Source organism: Parasteatoda tepidariorum, chromosome 1, assembly GCF_982258835.1.
Source record: "Parasteatoda tepidariorum strain Cologne lab strain chromosome 1, Ptep-v5.0, whole genome shotgun sequence".
Lineage (NCBI taxonomy): Eukaryota > Metazoa > Arthropoda > Arachnida > Araneae > Theridiidae > Parasteatoda > Parasteatoda tepidariorum.
In genome coordinates this window covers 26,085,504-26,102,093 of record NC_141755.1, presented here as the reverse complement: position 1 = coordinate 26,102,093, position 16,590 = coordinate 26,085,504, and the positions used below count along the sequence as shown (strand labels likewise).

The 16,590-nt window shown below is 30.0% G+C and overlaps 1 protein-coding gene across 1 annotated transcript in view; it reads right to left on the bottom strand.

Moving 5' to 3' along the window:
* Positions 1-13,884: 13,884 nt before the first annotated feature.
* Positions 13,885-16,590, bottom strand: part of LOC107450269 (protein O-mannosyl-transferase Tmtc3) — a 250,346-nt gene continuing 247,640 nt past the window's right edge. The window contains exon 22 of the mRNA XM_071180106.2: positions 13,885-15,140. Within this exon, the coding sequence (XP_071036207.1) occupies positions 14,904-15,140 (237 nt within the window). The 3' untranslated portion in view covers positions 13,885-14,903. The remainder of the gene's footprint in view (positions 15,141-16,590) is intronic.

Genomic DNA, 16,590 nt, shown 5'->3' with positions numbered 1-16,590 from the left:
GATATAAATTTATGCATATTTTAAACACCTCAAATTAAAAATTATGTTAAAAAAAGAAAAGGAATATCAAAGAGTCCGCTTAATTATCTCGATTTCTAAAAATTAATTATTATACAATCGTACATTCAATGTCATAAAATGAAATTTTCTATAACTATTACTTTGCTTACAAGTATCTTGGAATATTTAGCTTACTTCTTATACCTTACATATATTTCAAATAAATGAAGTAAAATGAAACTTCAATATTTCTCTTGGAAATACATATTAATTCCAAAAATGCACATCCTGGTATTTCAGCTTAGCTATATTGACCTCACCTACTCTTCACTGATTATAAGAAAACAATATCGTATTTCAGGAAGAGAAGATTCTTGTGGACATATTCTCAAGATTCATCGCAGAAGGATAAAAATGTTCGATTGCTGAAGAAAAAGAAGTGATGTTCTTATTGCATCGTAGGGGATTTCCCTGCGGTAATTATCGTGAGTCCGAAAAGCTCAGCCGGAAAGTTGACCTAATCCCTTTCTATTCCATTAGCACTTTTACTCTCAACAGTCTAATTGCGTTTTTTGAGCACTTTACTTCCCTCCCCTCTTTTAATGTGATTAGATAAGAGGGAAGACTTACTGGGGTTGGTTCTTAAAGAAAAGAAAACCGAGAGCTTGTCGTGAGGATTCTTCTACAATCAAGTACTAAGAGCTTAAGAGACTCGGGTTATTTAGATAAAAATTTAATTCCGTTCACATCTTAAGGGTAAAGTTTAAAGGATGTACTTCAGAAATTGTTTTTATAAAGCGTATATGTAAGTATTGTTTTAAGAAATAGTTTTGAAAGCTGGCAATAGAGACTTGAGAGTGGTGGTTGGTAACATGTTTGTCTCAGAAGGTAACGTTTTTGAATTTAGATACTCAAGAAATATGATTTAACGCCATTTTTCTTTGGCTTAAATAATCAATTTAAACAAGCTATTTAATAATTAATTTTTGACTAGGGTTTATTCTTAAGGAAAAAATAAACCAAGAGCTAATTGTTAGGATACTCCTACGATCAAATACTAAGAGTTTCAGAGACTCGGGATATTTAGATACAAATTTAATTACTTTCTCATTTTAAAGGACGTTCTTCAGAAATTGTTATTATATAGCGTATATATAAGTACTTTTTTTTTAAGAAATAGTTTCAAAAGCTGGCAAAAGGGACTTGAAAGTGGTGGCTGGTAACATTTTTTTCTCCGGTGGTAAGAACTTTGAATTTAGAGATTCATGAAAGTGACGGAATAAGATGTAACACCATTTATTATGGTCTAAATAATCAAATAATCAATTTAAACATCAATTTGATAAGCAATTTTTGACTGGGGTTAGTTTTTAAAGAAAAGAAAACCTAGAGCTTGTAGGTTTTAAAAGCTGTCAATAGAGACTTGACAGTGGTAACTCGTAAAATTTTTGGGGTAACATTTTTGAATTTAGAGCCTCAAAAAAGTAAGAAAATAATATTATCACCATTGGTTGTGGTTTTAATAATTATTCAAAACATGAATTTAATAATAAATTTTTGACTGGTGTTGGTTCCTTAAGGAAAGAAAACCGAGAGCTTGTCGTGAAGATTTTCCTCAAGTTCTAATATCTGTACTCAGCAAGTGTTAGAAGTGGCAACGCATCTCATCTCTCTCAAGTTCTTAAAAATGAAAGAAAATTATTCTCTTTATGGAAAAATTGGTTCCCTTTACATGCAGCCTCATTAAAACTGGACAGAGTTCCGGTGAAGAAAATAAGTCCTTCTTTCCAGGAACACAAAGTCCATCCTTTGCCACTTAGGAAGACAATTTTTAAACTAGGAACAATTTTATTCAAACGAGAAAATCTCACTAGATATCGCTATCCGAATCTACTTACCGAATCTTCCATATCTTATCCCATGCTGCTACGATAACTGAAAGTCAAATAAGTTTCCTTAACTGATTAAAGTTATTTCCTTAACTAATTCCGTTGTTATCAAAGAAATTCATCGCGCCTATTTTGCCCATCAACACTTGATGAGACAGAAAGAAAAACGACACTCTTTGATTCGTTATTTTTTTAATACAATTACAATTATGTTATTCTTTGTAATTATTCTAAAAAGATACAAGAACAAGAAGGGAAATAATTTAAAAGATGCCATAGAAATAAAAAAGTACACTTTAATGAACAATTACAAATTATCCCCGAAAACAAAGTTTAAAATCCAAATTAGAATTATTTCTAACATTTATCGATTTTTATCTGCATTTTTACCCTGGTTAAAATAAATATGCTTGCCAGTAAAATTTTCCTTAATTAAATAATTGTAAAATATTAGTGCATGTGTACAACTTACTAAGAAAAGCAATATACAATATTTTTTATTTATTACACATAATAGTTGTTGTTGTTGTTAATTTACGTCGCACTAGAGCTGCACAATGGGCTATTGGCGACGGTCTGGGAAACATCCCGGAGAATGATCCGAAGACATGCCATCACAATTTTGATCCTCTGCGGAGGGGATGGCACTCCCGCTTTGGTAGCCCGACGACCTGCGCGCGAAGTCGAGCACTTTACGGTAGCACAGTTTAACTAGGACCAATACCGCATACCCTCGGTCCCTACGCAGACTGATCCAAGTGGTCACCCACCCGCTCACTGACCGTAGCCAGTGATGCTTGACTTTGGTGATCTGCTGGGAACCGTGTCTTAACGATCAGTCCACTGCGGGGCACATACAATAGAAGCAGGTACTTCGTTTACATAGTAACAAAAATTGATATTCTGTATTAACAATTAATCAATAACTATTTCTTCCTTATCTTAACTAAACTGAAAAATGTAGCTATTTTATATTTATTACGTTTATAACTGTTTTATGTTATAGGCTCGAATTGAGAGAAATGGAAGAGAAAGGAGAAATGAGGAAAAAAGGTTCACTGCTCTCTTTTTCTGGTAAAAGACATTTTTTTAAAACAATTCTATATGGCATCTTGTTCGAAAAGAATTCGGCGTTGGGTAGTAACATCTATTTCCACTTTTTTTCTTAACTAATACAAATGACATGGAAGTTACTGAGTCAAATATGATTGTAAGCACATTTCTAAACACATTTAAATTTATGTTATATCCTCCAATCCATTATAATTTTCATACGTCTCGATCAATCTGCATTTTTGCCCTCCCTCCTTTTTCTTATGTGATTAAAAAGGGGGAAAAACAGATTACTGGAAAAAATATTCATGTGGTATGAATACTACTTTTTAGTCGTGCACATTTCAGTATGCCGTATAATTGTACTTAAAATGTAACGCATTGTAAGTAAGATACATCTGAACATGTTGAACGTTTTATCTATATCTATGAATATTAATGGCAGGAGCTTAGAGATCTGCTTTTTTCATAATTTTTTATTTTCACTTTTCCTCATGCAATATTCATTTTCTAACATTGGTTTACAATGTCATAATTTTTTTAAAGTTTTTTCAGATATCTAATGCATTGTTGTTGGTTTCATTTTATAGAAACAAAAGCATCATGAATCACTGTGATATTTACACGCAGCACAATTTAAACTCATTTTACATACTTCTGGTCCTATTGCGTGCCATAGTCGGATACGTTCCACGCACCCTCTATAGGTCTACCAACTGCTACGCTTTTGGCAAAATATTTTATAAGGTGGTAGAGATTTAAAAATCAAAGTTTTCAGAATTTTTGTTAATGTGCCAACATTTTAAAAGCCTCTCCGCGATACAGGTGGAACAGAATGGAGTTGCATATGAACTTTTAAATCATTTATATGCTGGGTGAGGGAAAAAAGTTTAAAAAAACAAAAAATAATAGAACATAAACGTAGCTACCTCTAGAATAAATTTTTATTGGCAACGTAGAAAGTTGGCAGTCCTGGTATCATTATGCCTTCTATTCTTAAATCAGTGAAAACAAATATACTGCCATTCCTATGTCAAAGTCACTTATTACTCAGATTAAATTAATATCATAAAACTCAATCGCTTCTTTTTATTTTAAATCCAAGTCCCTTATACATTATAAAATATTTTCTTAACCAATATAAAATTTTAAAATAAATTGAAAAAAAAAAACGATCTGTAATTTAAGAATGCGTTATTATTTTTCAAAAACATATAGTTAGGGTTTCCTTTTAAATAGATTATTAATAATACATTTTTAACAAAAGGAAAGATTTTGAATTATGAAGGGATTGCTTTGAGAACATTTGATCTGTATTCAAAATTTTTATAAATTATTATATAATTATAGTCTCGGCTATTATAGTTCGATTAATTACCGTCTCGGAGAAAATTAAAAGAAAACCAATATTAAATGTTACATTAACCGAAAAATAGAAGTATATCAAGACAAAAATATATTTTAGAGGAAATATTCTATCCGTAAGTGCGGTGGAAATACTACACGAAGTTCATCATAAAAAAAAAATTATTATGCTTAATGGGAATCGGTAGGGCATTTATCATTGATGCTAAAGCTGACCTTTTTCAATGTATCTTATCTCAGCATCTAAACAAGATATTGCTTCAGTTTTTTTTCACAGAATATTTACATACACATAAACTCTGATAAATGTAAATACAGTCAAACACGGTTTATGGTGAACACGGTTTATAGTGAACTCCCGGATATAGTGAACGAAATGTTCGGTCCCGTGCCTTGCTATACTCGGATAATGTTACTTTTTGTGGATATAGTGAACCAAAAAAGTGAGGAAGTTGGATATAGTGAACTTTTTTCTGTCTTCGACTGATTTTTTTAGAATTTTTTTTTTAATAATTTTGAAATTTCTTCTTCAAATTAAATTCATATACCGATTTTCAGAACCATCTATAGAGGGGAATGTAGCGATAAGCATTTTTTCTTGTTTGCTTCCTTTATCTCACTTTCCCATCCCTAAACAAACCAAGCAGATGTTTCCAACCCAGGCAGGCGATGCACCTGTAAGGTGTCAGCGGGATGAATATGCATTTTTTTTTCAGGAGGAATGAGTAATTATTCATTATTGGTCAAAGAGTTGGACACTAATATGTGTTGATAAGGCCATCATTTCAACTCCTTTTTGCTCTCAGTTCAGTTAAAATAAATCCTGCAAACAAGTTTCTCAAATTTAACTATTGCTAGCAGTAAACGTAAAACGTCCTCCATTGATGATAAAATGGGTAAAATCAGAAAAATTGAAAATGGATGCAATCAAGCTGATATTTGCAGGAAATATAAACTTTCCAAATCTGCAGTTTGTAACATATGGAAAAAAAGGCAATTAATAATTTCTGCTCATGAAAAAAAGTTGAGAAAGGCAGATCACAAGAATAATGAAGAAACATTGCTGAAGTGGTGCACCAATCGAAGAAGCCGCAATCTTCCAGTATCTGGCAAATGTCGATGAATTTGCTAAGTGATTTTATGAAACTACTTTTATGTGCTTTAATGGCAGGTTAGACGGATTTAAAAAACGGAGTAACAGAAATTCAGGGAAAATTATCTGAGAGTCGGGAAGTGTTTCCATATCTGACGGTGAGGATTGCTCATCAGCTAAAGATTACTAATTTTTTTGTACGCAAGACGAAGAGTAATGAAAAATAACAAATTTTTTGCCGCTACATAATATTTTTCAGTCATTTATTTGAATAATGTGTAATAAAAGGGAGGAGTTAAGGAACCATTAGTTAAATTGACTGCGTAACGGATATAGTGAACTAGACGGTTATAGTGAACTGAAACTTGGATCCCTTGAAGGTTCACTATAGCGGGGTTTAACTGTACATATCTTAACTGAGAACTTTTAATGTTTTAAAAAGTTTCATAATTTTCGCGTAAAAATCTTTCATAACTCCAAAAGTATTTCTGTTCACGCTAAAATACTGTCACGGCCTACAACTGATATAATTTCACGTATACACCAAAAAAGTCCCAAAATGATAAGTAGTTTCTTAGAAAAGGTACATCATAAAAGGTCAATTTTAACATTATTGATGTCTGCCCTACCGTTTTCCCTTAAGAAATCGTAATATTTTTCTATGTAACATAATTTAATTAGTTAATCTTTCTGGAGTTAAAATTAATGTTTACAAGTAATATAAACAGCATATGCCAAATCGAGAATTAAACTTTGTTATGAAATAGAAGTTTTAATACGGATGTTTAGAAAGGTAAGAAATTTGAAGCGAAATATTTTCCAGACCAAAAACTATATATATTCAATATTATTTCGTTATTGGAAACCTTAATTCAAAGTATTATAGTTACTATCTTATTTATGTTTTTAAATCGAAATATATACTAGTTTTAAAAGCATTTGCTTCTCCAGTAACTACTTAAATTTCGAAAAAATCTTGGTATTCAGTATTTTGAAACTATTTTAATACACCGTATACGAGATTTAATTTCGTTTTTTTTTTCTATAAAAATCTAATATGTATCAGGTATAGACTATGATACTACTTTGTTCGTGAATTTATTTAGCTATCTATTTAGATATAGAATAACATGAATATTTTATCTAATGCTTAGATAATCCTTGGAATATTTTGAATGCGATTATCTTTATTCTAAATTCAGTTTCCAGCATTATGCCACTTTTTTTCCAATTTCTTTTCCTGAATTGGATTTTACGTACTTCAAGAAACTGACAATTTATAGAAATATTTTGCATACATTTATATGCAATCATTATTATATTCATTGATGTATAGATTTATATACATATATACTTACATTTTTTTAGCAGTTGGAAACCAAAAAATACAAAAGTTTTAAAACTTTAACAAAAATATATTTTAAACTAATACAGTCCCACATTTATTATTTAAGCATTATTCAAAAATGTCTACTTATAATAAATTGAGTGCAATATCCTGTGTTCTATTTTGAGAGCTCTGTTCTTAAAATCTCCTAAACATTTCATAGCTTCTCTAAGTAAAATGCTTGAATAACAGATAAAAATGTTATACTCTGAGCATATTATTATGTTACTTATGACAATGTGTAATTAACAAAAAATACTCAGAACATTATTCAAATTTAAAACTTATTTTAATTACATCAATTTATGTTTCTATAAATAAATAATTAAATAGATTTAAATGTGCATTTTTTAACCCAAGGCAGCAGATTATAATTTCAACATTTATTTTTTAAAATGATACGGAATGTTTTGTAATTAAATATTTAAAATTAGACTTTAAATTAAAGACTTAAGAAAGTACATATAAACTAGCTTTAGTATTTATTAATATAAAATGTATACAGAGAAGACTAAGATTATTTGAATCAAAGACAATTATAAATCTTCCATGTAATTTAATTTTTCTTTTAAGCATCTCATATTTGTCAACACCAGTAAATGGTTTAAGAATAAAGTTTAGAAGAAATCTAAATATTCAAATTTTAGAAAGAGTAAAAGTTTTTCTTACACTAAATCCTTATGCATACAGATTTGTCTCTATTTGTAGGGTTAGCTCATACACTGTTAGAAATATCTCCTTAAAATGGTTAAGTAATAGTTTATTTAACTGTTACTTTACCATATTAAGAAACAGTCAAATAACCATAAATAAGTTGATATTCAAACTGTTTACCGTGAGAAAAACCGTTTGTTAACTGCTTTCATTTAACACGATTAAACAATCAGAATTTTATCGCACCAACTAAGCTCTCCGACTGAAGTCATTTAGTTCCTCGCCTCTGGGTACATATAATAGATAATCTGTCTATCTCATGATCAACAGAACTAGGGTTAGAGTTCCAGCTTTTGCACCGCAATAATTCCTCCAATCCATGACCATAGATGGCAGCACATAGACAAGTTAAATTTCATTTTTTATATTTTCGAAACCATGCTAGTTGGAAATGGTAAAAAAAAACTGTAAAGTGTTGTATTCTTGATTTTTAAACCATAGAAGTTGTAAGCGGTTTCAAAAAACGTAAAAGTAAAAAAAATTCTTTAACGTTAATTTTACGGTTAATTTCGTGGAAAAATTGCTGCCGATTATTTTACCGTAATTTTAGAATTAAAATTCTAACAGTGCAGCGGCATGAATTTTTGCGCTGGTTTTCACGTATTTAGAAAAAAATCCGCGAATTACTCCGGACTGTTACAATTTGTGCAAAATATAAAAGAGAGTTACTTTCAGTTTTTGAAATTTTTATAAACATTTAAATTTTTTTTGTTGCTTTTCTGAACCTTCGAAATTGATAATGTATAACAGATTTAATATTTAGGAAAGTGAATCAATAGCAAAATGACAAGAAAATAATACAGAGGAAATTCAAACCCTGCAAAGTAAGGCTTACGCTCTGGATGAAAATCAATAAGTATACCATGTTTCGCAGAAGTGCAAGAATTTTACAAAGAAGAAACAGTTTCGTTAGGCTCCTCTTAAACGAGAAAAATTACTGAAATGAATGGGAACGGAAGCTATCGGATTTAGAAATTAAAGTTCTTTTCTTTTGAAAATAGAGGTATAAATGCCGGATAATGAAACGACAGATAATGATCTAACAAGATGCAATAGTTTGTACCAAACTTTTCTTTAATTGGATAGAAATATTAATACTGCATGAAATTAATTGACATTATTTTTTAACTGTCTCATACGTTTAAATTCTGTTGTTTACAATATGTCCAATAGGTTCATTATATTGCTAGTAGTGCTTAATGTAATTGTTTTTTTATAAAATTTTCAAAATTTCTCTCGAATTTTTCGGGAGTTGCTGTCTATTTTTTCCGTGACAAACTTGCTACCCTAACTATTGGTGTAAAACAAGGTGATATAAGTCTTTTTTTTTCAATCAGACGAAACTAAGCCATTGAAAAACAAAAAAAAAAAACTCTTCTGGTAGTGATAAACTGCACTCAGAAAAAAATTATTTCTATTTATTCAGACATAATAAGTAATTTCTATGGAACGGATTTATTAAGACAATCCTGCACTTAATTTTCAGCTGACATCTCATACTCCCCGCGTTCAATCTCGAATTTAATGACTGAGCAAAGCATAAAGATCCCTGAATTTGGTAAGTTTGTAGCGAAATAAAGAAAACAGAATAAGACGGAGTCTTGAAGCTTGTGCTTGCCTAAAAGCAATCAAATTGTTATTAAATTGAAGATGAAAAATTAATTCGCTTTTGAAGTAATTCGCAATTAGAAAAATCTCTGCATCTTTCACTAATGTTTCAGTAATGTGTAAGATCAAGAATGAATGACGCATCTGTAATAAGTTTCAATTAAAAAAATTTTTTTTTACTTCATTTAGCAAAATCTACAATACATTTCGCTTGCAGTGTTGTGGCTTCATATTGCAACCACAGTATTTTATTTTATTTTTACAACCGTCGTTGAACACTCGATTCAATTCTGAATTTACGATAATTATTTTTCTCCTTCATAGGTTTGTAATTTTGTTCCTAATCCAGAAGACAAGGGAAGAACTCCTGGTTTAGGCATTATGGAAAACTAGCCATCGTGGAGTTTTTTTTTGATGGAACCAATCTGCATTTGAGTTACAAATGGAGAGTAAAACCATGTAAACCTCCCATGATTGTCCCGATATCAAGGGAATCTAACCCATGATCCGTCTACGACTGACGATATTTTATTTTAAGTTGTTATTATATTTAAGTGAGCACTGTGTTCGGTGAGAGTCAGGAGCAGAATTCGTATCATCTAACCACCGCTGGAATTCGAACCTGCTACACCTTATTAGGAGGTGAAAACTCTACCACCTGAGTTACCACGGCTCCAACCATAATATTAAAACATGCATTTCAAATGCCTTAATTCACAATTGTGGGACCAAATGTCATAAAATTATATTAAAGTTATAGTTATTAGGGTCCATACATTCTTCTATTACGAAACTTGCTTTGATACTGATAAATTGATTTACTGTTTTAGTGCTATACGTACATTCAAGATATGCCAGAAGCAGAAAATATCTCAAATAAATTTTTTATGGCACTTACACATGGCACTTTCACAAAGCCATGAACCAAACATCTGCTACTTGAGAGTCATTATTTATGAAATAATTAATGGTACAGAGTAGATGGCTTAGTCTGCATCATTACTTATTTATTTGTCAATAAGTCAGCATAAATGTTACTGGCGTCCGAAAATGGTATTAATTTATGACAATCAAGCTCCAATAAAAATATAGTCTTAAAATTAACATCCTATAAGAATACTACTGTTAAAATTAATGCAATAGTATCCAGTACTTTAAGCAATGTTTTCCCCTATTTCTACTTAATATTCTCATGCAACAATAATTTTAAGATTAATATTGACCCAAATGTTTTTGACATGATTTTCATTTCTTGAAATTAGATCGGTGATATAAATTTCCTGTCCAGTCATATTAAATTTACGAGGCAAAATTAGGACAGTAATCTTTCTCTTGATGTTTGTTATCAAATGAATAAATAGTCAAAACACTGCAAACTTTCCACGTTTAGTTTAGAACAAAGACACATACACATATTTATCTGAATGAGTCAAGAATAATATCCATTTTTATTAATGTTTATGTGAAGCAGCAATTACAAAGTGAACGTAAGAATAGAAATTCTTAAGTTTTGGCACGAATCCAATTTCTGAACAGTGATCCGCTAAGTACAATGTCCGAGATGTGACCTGGTGTCAGAGAAAAAAGAAGAAAAGTTCAATATAGTACATATATCACAGCTGTCAGTCGAAAGGATAGTTAAGGCCTTTTGTCCATAGCATATACATCCTTTTTCACATTTACATTCATATGGAATAGAGCTATTGTTCAAAATGATGCTTTCTCCAGCAATGGAACAGTCACCGCCAAATTGGCGATAGATGATAGGATATTTAACTAGTGAAGTTCTTTTTGTTATAAATATGGAAGGTGTATGAAGGTACCATAAGTAACAAGTTTTACAATTTTTTCGGAATGTTTTCAAACTATTTTTTAATAAAGAGTGTCACACATTTAACTTTTTTTTTTTTGCTATTCAATAATTTTCATGCTTTGCATTGCATGGGGATTTCTTTTCAGAAAGAACTTTTTTATAAAATAATTAATAAAATTCTACCCAAATTTTTACACAATATACAGTATCATGTTACAAATAAATAACATAACATAAATAATAGAATGCAGCAGAAGAGTTTAGTAAAGAAAAAAAACATATTGATTTCTGATTGATTAGGTTTGCTAAAAATAAGCCCATATTAAGAGGCCATTTACAAAACGTCTTTGAATGGAAACTGAATTACCTTAAATAATAAATTATTATCCCATGCATGCAGCACGTCTCTTATCTTGTTCCCAAACTTGCAAACTTCTGAGTTTATAATTTTCTAATATGTTTTTATACTAAGGCTGGTAATCAACAATGCATAATAAGACTCCGCATTTAACAAAATTCATTTAGTTTATTATATTTCTTCAACAGTTTTCCGACAAAAAAATAAGTGATTCAAAACAAGGATATAATTAAACCTGTACAATTTTAACAATCTGTTTAATTAATTTATTTTGACAGGATTCATAAAGTGAATTTAGTTGCACATAAATTATTTCATTTACCAAATTTTTCTCAAATTCATAGCTTAATATTCATCAGTACACAATTATTATTTAAAGCAAACAGTAATTCTTTTTGCTTGAAATTAAAAACTATATTTTGATAACCTACAAAATCTGTTTAACTGTCTTCTAAATAATATGTTTAGATAATATAAAAATAAGTTTAAGCATATTTTATCATAACTAAAACAAAAATAGAATTCCAACAAAATTTACCAGGAATCAAAATTATGAAATTAATTGTTAACATCTGCTGATTCTAAAAAGGTGAAAAGTTTTAAGTGTTTTTGAATTTTAAATTTACTTTCGAGTTTTCTTCAGCAAAATAATTGAAAAAAATAAATTTTATAAAATCATTTTTAGGTTTCGAGAAAAAAATTAAAAGGAAATATAAGAAAAAGTCTACTGAATTCAAAACACTATTTTTAATCAACAATTTATTTTTAAATTTCAGAATTTATTTTATCACATTTGAAAATTATTTCTCCTAACTAATGATTCTTGCTTGCTAATTGGCTGAACTTCATCTATGCTTCAAATGCATCCATATTCCTTGACTAGAATGTGACGAATTTGTTAGTCACTGAAGCTACAATTTGATGACGACACAATTTACTTCTATTTATTTCATCAAATTCATAAAATAGCTCATTCTAAAATAGTTCATTTTATAGTCTTTCTGGAGTTAACAATGAGTTATTAATAAGTAAGGCTTGTGAGAGAAAAATGAATCGGTGAAAGTTGATTATATTGGCAAACACTGCACATTAGAAGCATTTTTTCACATATATTAACACGCCACATACACTTTCATAAAATTAATATGTACGTCATCATTAAAACATTTTTAAAACTTTCGGAAAATGGAATAAATGGTATATATTTGTATATTACATTTTGGAAGTACAATTCTGATAATTTAAAGCAGTATTTATTTATATTTTTATTAAGTTAAATAATTTTTAATACATTTGTTTCTTGGGAATGAGATTTTTTTTTATTTAAAATTGGCAACGACTTTAATAAAAGATACTAAAAAATATGAACTAGCTGTTTGAATGTCTAACTGAATGCGTTGCGATTTACAGTTTTGGCAGCTAAATTATATAAATTTAAAACATTTTCGATTTTATTTTTAAAATCCAGAATCTAGAAGTGTTAAGCTTGTTATGAAGTAATACATTTTATGATGGATGAATGATAATTAACTAACCAACTTTGAGACGCATTAAACAAAAAAGGGAATAAAACTAAGTTTTACTGATTTTTGAATTTGTACATATTACAGCATTATGAGAAAGTTTATTTACATGCATTTCTTACATGTTTCCATATGTTTATTCATGTATTTTCTTCATATTTAGCGTTAATCATTTTTCGGTATTCAAGCTTTCGAAACAATTTGCTTATGATTCTTTTCATTATTTAATGCGTTGTTAGTTTTCACTGATGTAACAAAATTTGTTATGTAGTTTTGAATGAGCATGCGAAAACAGGAAATCGTAGTTTTCTCATTTTTATAAGAGTTTTAATACCGAGTCAAAGTTGGTTAGATAGTTTTTATTTTCATCGCGTATTATTTTCGAAGATAGTTTAAAAATTTTATCCTATTCATTGCGTTTATAATAAAAGAAAGTTCATTTTGATTATTTCACACAACTTTAATATTGGTTTTCTATTTAAAAAAATAAGAATGGTAATTTCAATAGTGTTATAAATAACTGATAAAAATCTTTGCATAATTATGATCTCTTGTAAAATTATTTGGAGTATAATAATTAGCTTTATGTTTACCTCACTTCCTCTCTTTATTTGTATCAATAAATCTAAATAATTTCAAATATCAAAAGCTCAAATTTCACAATTCGTAATAAGTAGAGTGATTTATACATCTGAAATAACAACACAAACAAGTAGTGCACATTTGGAAAATCATAACGTGATGATAATTCAAAACGTGGGTATCCAATAAAACTCTTTTCTCATCACTGTACGAAAGTACAAAACCACCTTGCACCTCATTTACACGATGCCTGACACCAGGCTCATGACGTCACAAGACGAATGAAAACCTGATTTCACTTCCGATTCTCCTAGCCTGCTTTCAGACAAGCTTTGCCGAGCGAAAAAACTTCGAGTCAGGTCAGTAATCAAGCGAGTTATGAATGGTGTTTTGCATCACGTGATTATATTTTACTAATTCTTGCAAAGTGGAGTTTTTTAACATCAGAAATGGTGTAAATTTTCAAGTTTGTGACGTCAGAAGACTGCTTTCAGACGGCTTTTTTTTTCAGTTCTTGTGTAAATAGGATGTCAAATCACGAGTGATTAAATTTCAAAGTGGCCGGATCATGCTATTTATCGAAAATGACATCATTACGCGTGGGAAGGAAGATGTTATGTATCGGCTGACGTTTATTTTATTTTAGCTATATATTTCAGTTTCACGTGAGCTCTAGATTTACTTGATTCGTATAAGTGCTTACGTAATATCAGTATTAAATTTTATTTTCATGAATTTGATTCTGAAAAAAATTTATCACAAAATTGGGTGAATAGCAAAAAGTATTTTTATTTCGAGCAAATTTATTAATTAAAAGAAATTATCATTTGGCCATATACATTATAACATTTATAATAGAATCAAACAAAATACTGTCTACAGTGGCAGTATTTATATTCATTACTTATCAGGTATTATAAAAACTTTATCTTAATAGCACTGTTATAATTTTTCCTGCCATCAGTGCCTTTTTAAAAATCAGTAAATTGAGTTATTGTTTTCTATTAAATAGCTCTTTCATTTATTTAAATTAAATATTTCGAAATATTAGACTAAAAATCACGCTTGAAAATAATGTAGTTATATATCTTGGGATCGAATGAAATATCAATTATTAAATATAAATAAAGAAAAAAAAAGATAATTTATTTAAAGCCAAAATTCATATCATCTTCTTTCCCACAAGTAGCGATGTCATGACAAACGGCGTGACCCGGCCACTTTGAAATTTAATCACTCGTGTTAAATCCAAGGCAATATGAAGCAGAAGAAATACGGTATCCTCTCCAAATGTATCTCTGGTAGAATTTTCAACAGATTGTAGAAACACTTCCTCAAGTCAAGTATAAAATATCAGCGTTCCCTCACAGAATTGCGTCCAAAGGTTTGACTATGTTTATTCGTCTTTGCAGGACGGAAGAACAAATCTCAGCTGTCACGTGCCGTATTGTTCCGTGGAAGGCAGGCAGTTACTTCACGCATGGAAAGCTCACGATGAAACAGACTGTAGGTTGTTGGTCAGCTGACTGGGTAGGATGCAGCCATTTGTCCGAAGACACTGTCCGGACCTTGCTGCAGTATGTTCCTGACGACCTGTAAGTGCTGTCGGATGTAGGGGACTGTCGGATGCAGGGACAGTGTGTGAGAAAGGCACCGCTCAGCCATGGCGAACTCCTGACGCTCGAAATGTAAGACACACAGGTTGTGGAGTGCCTTTTGATTGACAGGGTCAATTTTTAGTACTTTGCTGTAACACTGCAAAAGAAATAATAAGAAATTATGTAGACGCATATAGCAATTATTGGTATTATAACTATATAACTATTTAAATATGTATTTAACGCAATATAAGTGTAGAATAGACAGAAGCTATTATTTTTTCATAAGTTCAAAAGTTGACATGACCAGTTGATATTCAATATAAATATATTAATGACTAATACCATGTTGAATGATCAGGAAGTAAATAAATAGTAGGTATTACTTTCAAAATATTAAAGGTTTTTATGAAAAAAATATATTCTGTGAGAACCTGACTAAAGTTAACTTACTTTTCAGCCGGTATATATAAAACCACCTAATGCAAATTTTTAATACTTCTGCTTTCAATTTTTCTGCAAATGATGTCAGAAGCTATTGTTCGTAATGACGAAAATTTTTATTGAAACAAAGCTCCTAGCCCTGATACATAATATCTAGTTTCTTGAGAGTTTTGATGACCGAATCAAACACGGTTCTATATTTCAGCATAATTTTTGAACTTAATAATCAGCTAAAATCTTTAGAGTCATTGGAATTTTTTTCACTATTTAATAAATAAGCAAGCTGTTTGAATATCACGCAAATAAGATCATATTTGTCTGATCGAATTTGTGTTGTTTCATGTAAGAGATTGCTAGGTGATGGGAAAGAAACGACTGAAAAAGGCATCTCTTAGTCATCCATGACAAACTCATAAGGTTTTGATGTAAAACACACATTTTATAGCCAACCATCAAATTAAACATATTGCTACAGTATTTAGTCCTCTAAATGCATTTTTAAGCACGTGAGTTGTTTCAACGTATATTTCGGAAATTATATCGGCATTTTTATTCTTAAAAATGGAATCTCTTTTTATGTAGGTTGATTTATTGTTATAACAATTATTTGAAAGTGACAGTAATAAAAAAAATACTTTAAAAATTCAGTTTAAATAAACTGCACTTATGAAATACTGAAATGTACCAGTATGATAAATAATGTTTCATTTTAAAAGGCCAAACATGCTTCAAATGCCAAATATAAAACATTAAAACTCTTAAAAAATGAAATAAAAACATATTATGCACTGTTGGTGCACGAGGAATGATTATTTCAGTTTTTAAGAAATTAGGTAAACCCATATTTCTGAAGAGGATTGCCTTTATTAAAGCTTGAAGAAAAATCCAATTAGTAGAAAAAGAAAGATGAAGAAGACAAACATAATTGAAGATGACAGTAAATGATAAAAATATTATGAAATGATGAAAGCTCATACTGGCTAGTAACCATCACTAGCCAGTATAATTACTCCATAATTAGGAAATATATGTTATTTCGCGAAAATATAAATTTTGAAGGCAGATATAGAATCTACAAATGAAAGGCGCCATTGAGGCGAACATAGAAACACACTGCGCACACCCTTACTGTTCAAAATTAAAAATGCCAGATCATGAAAATG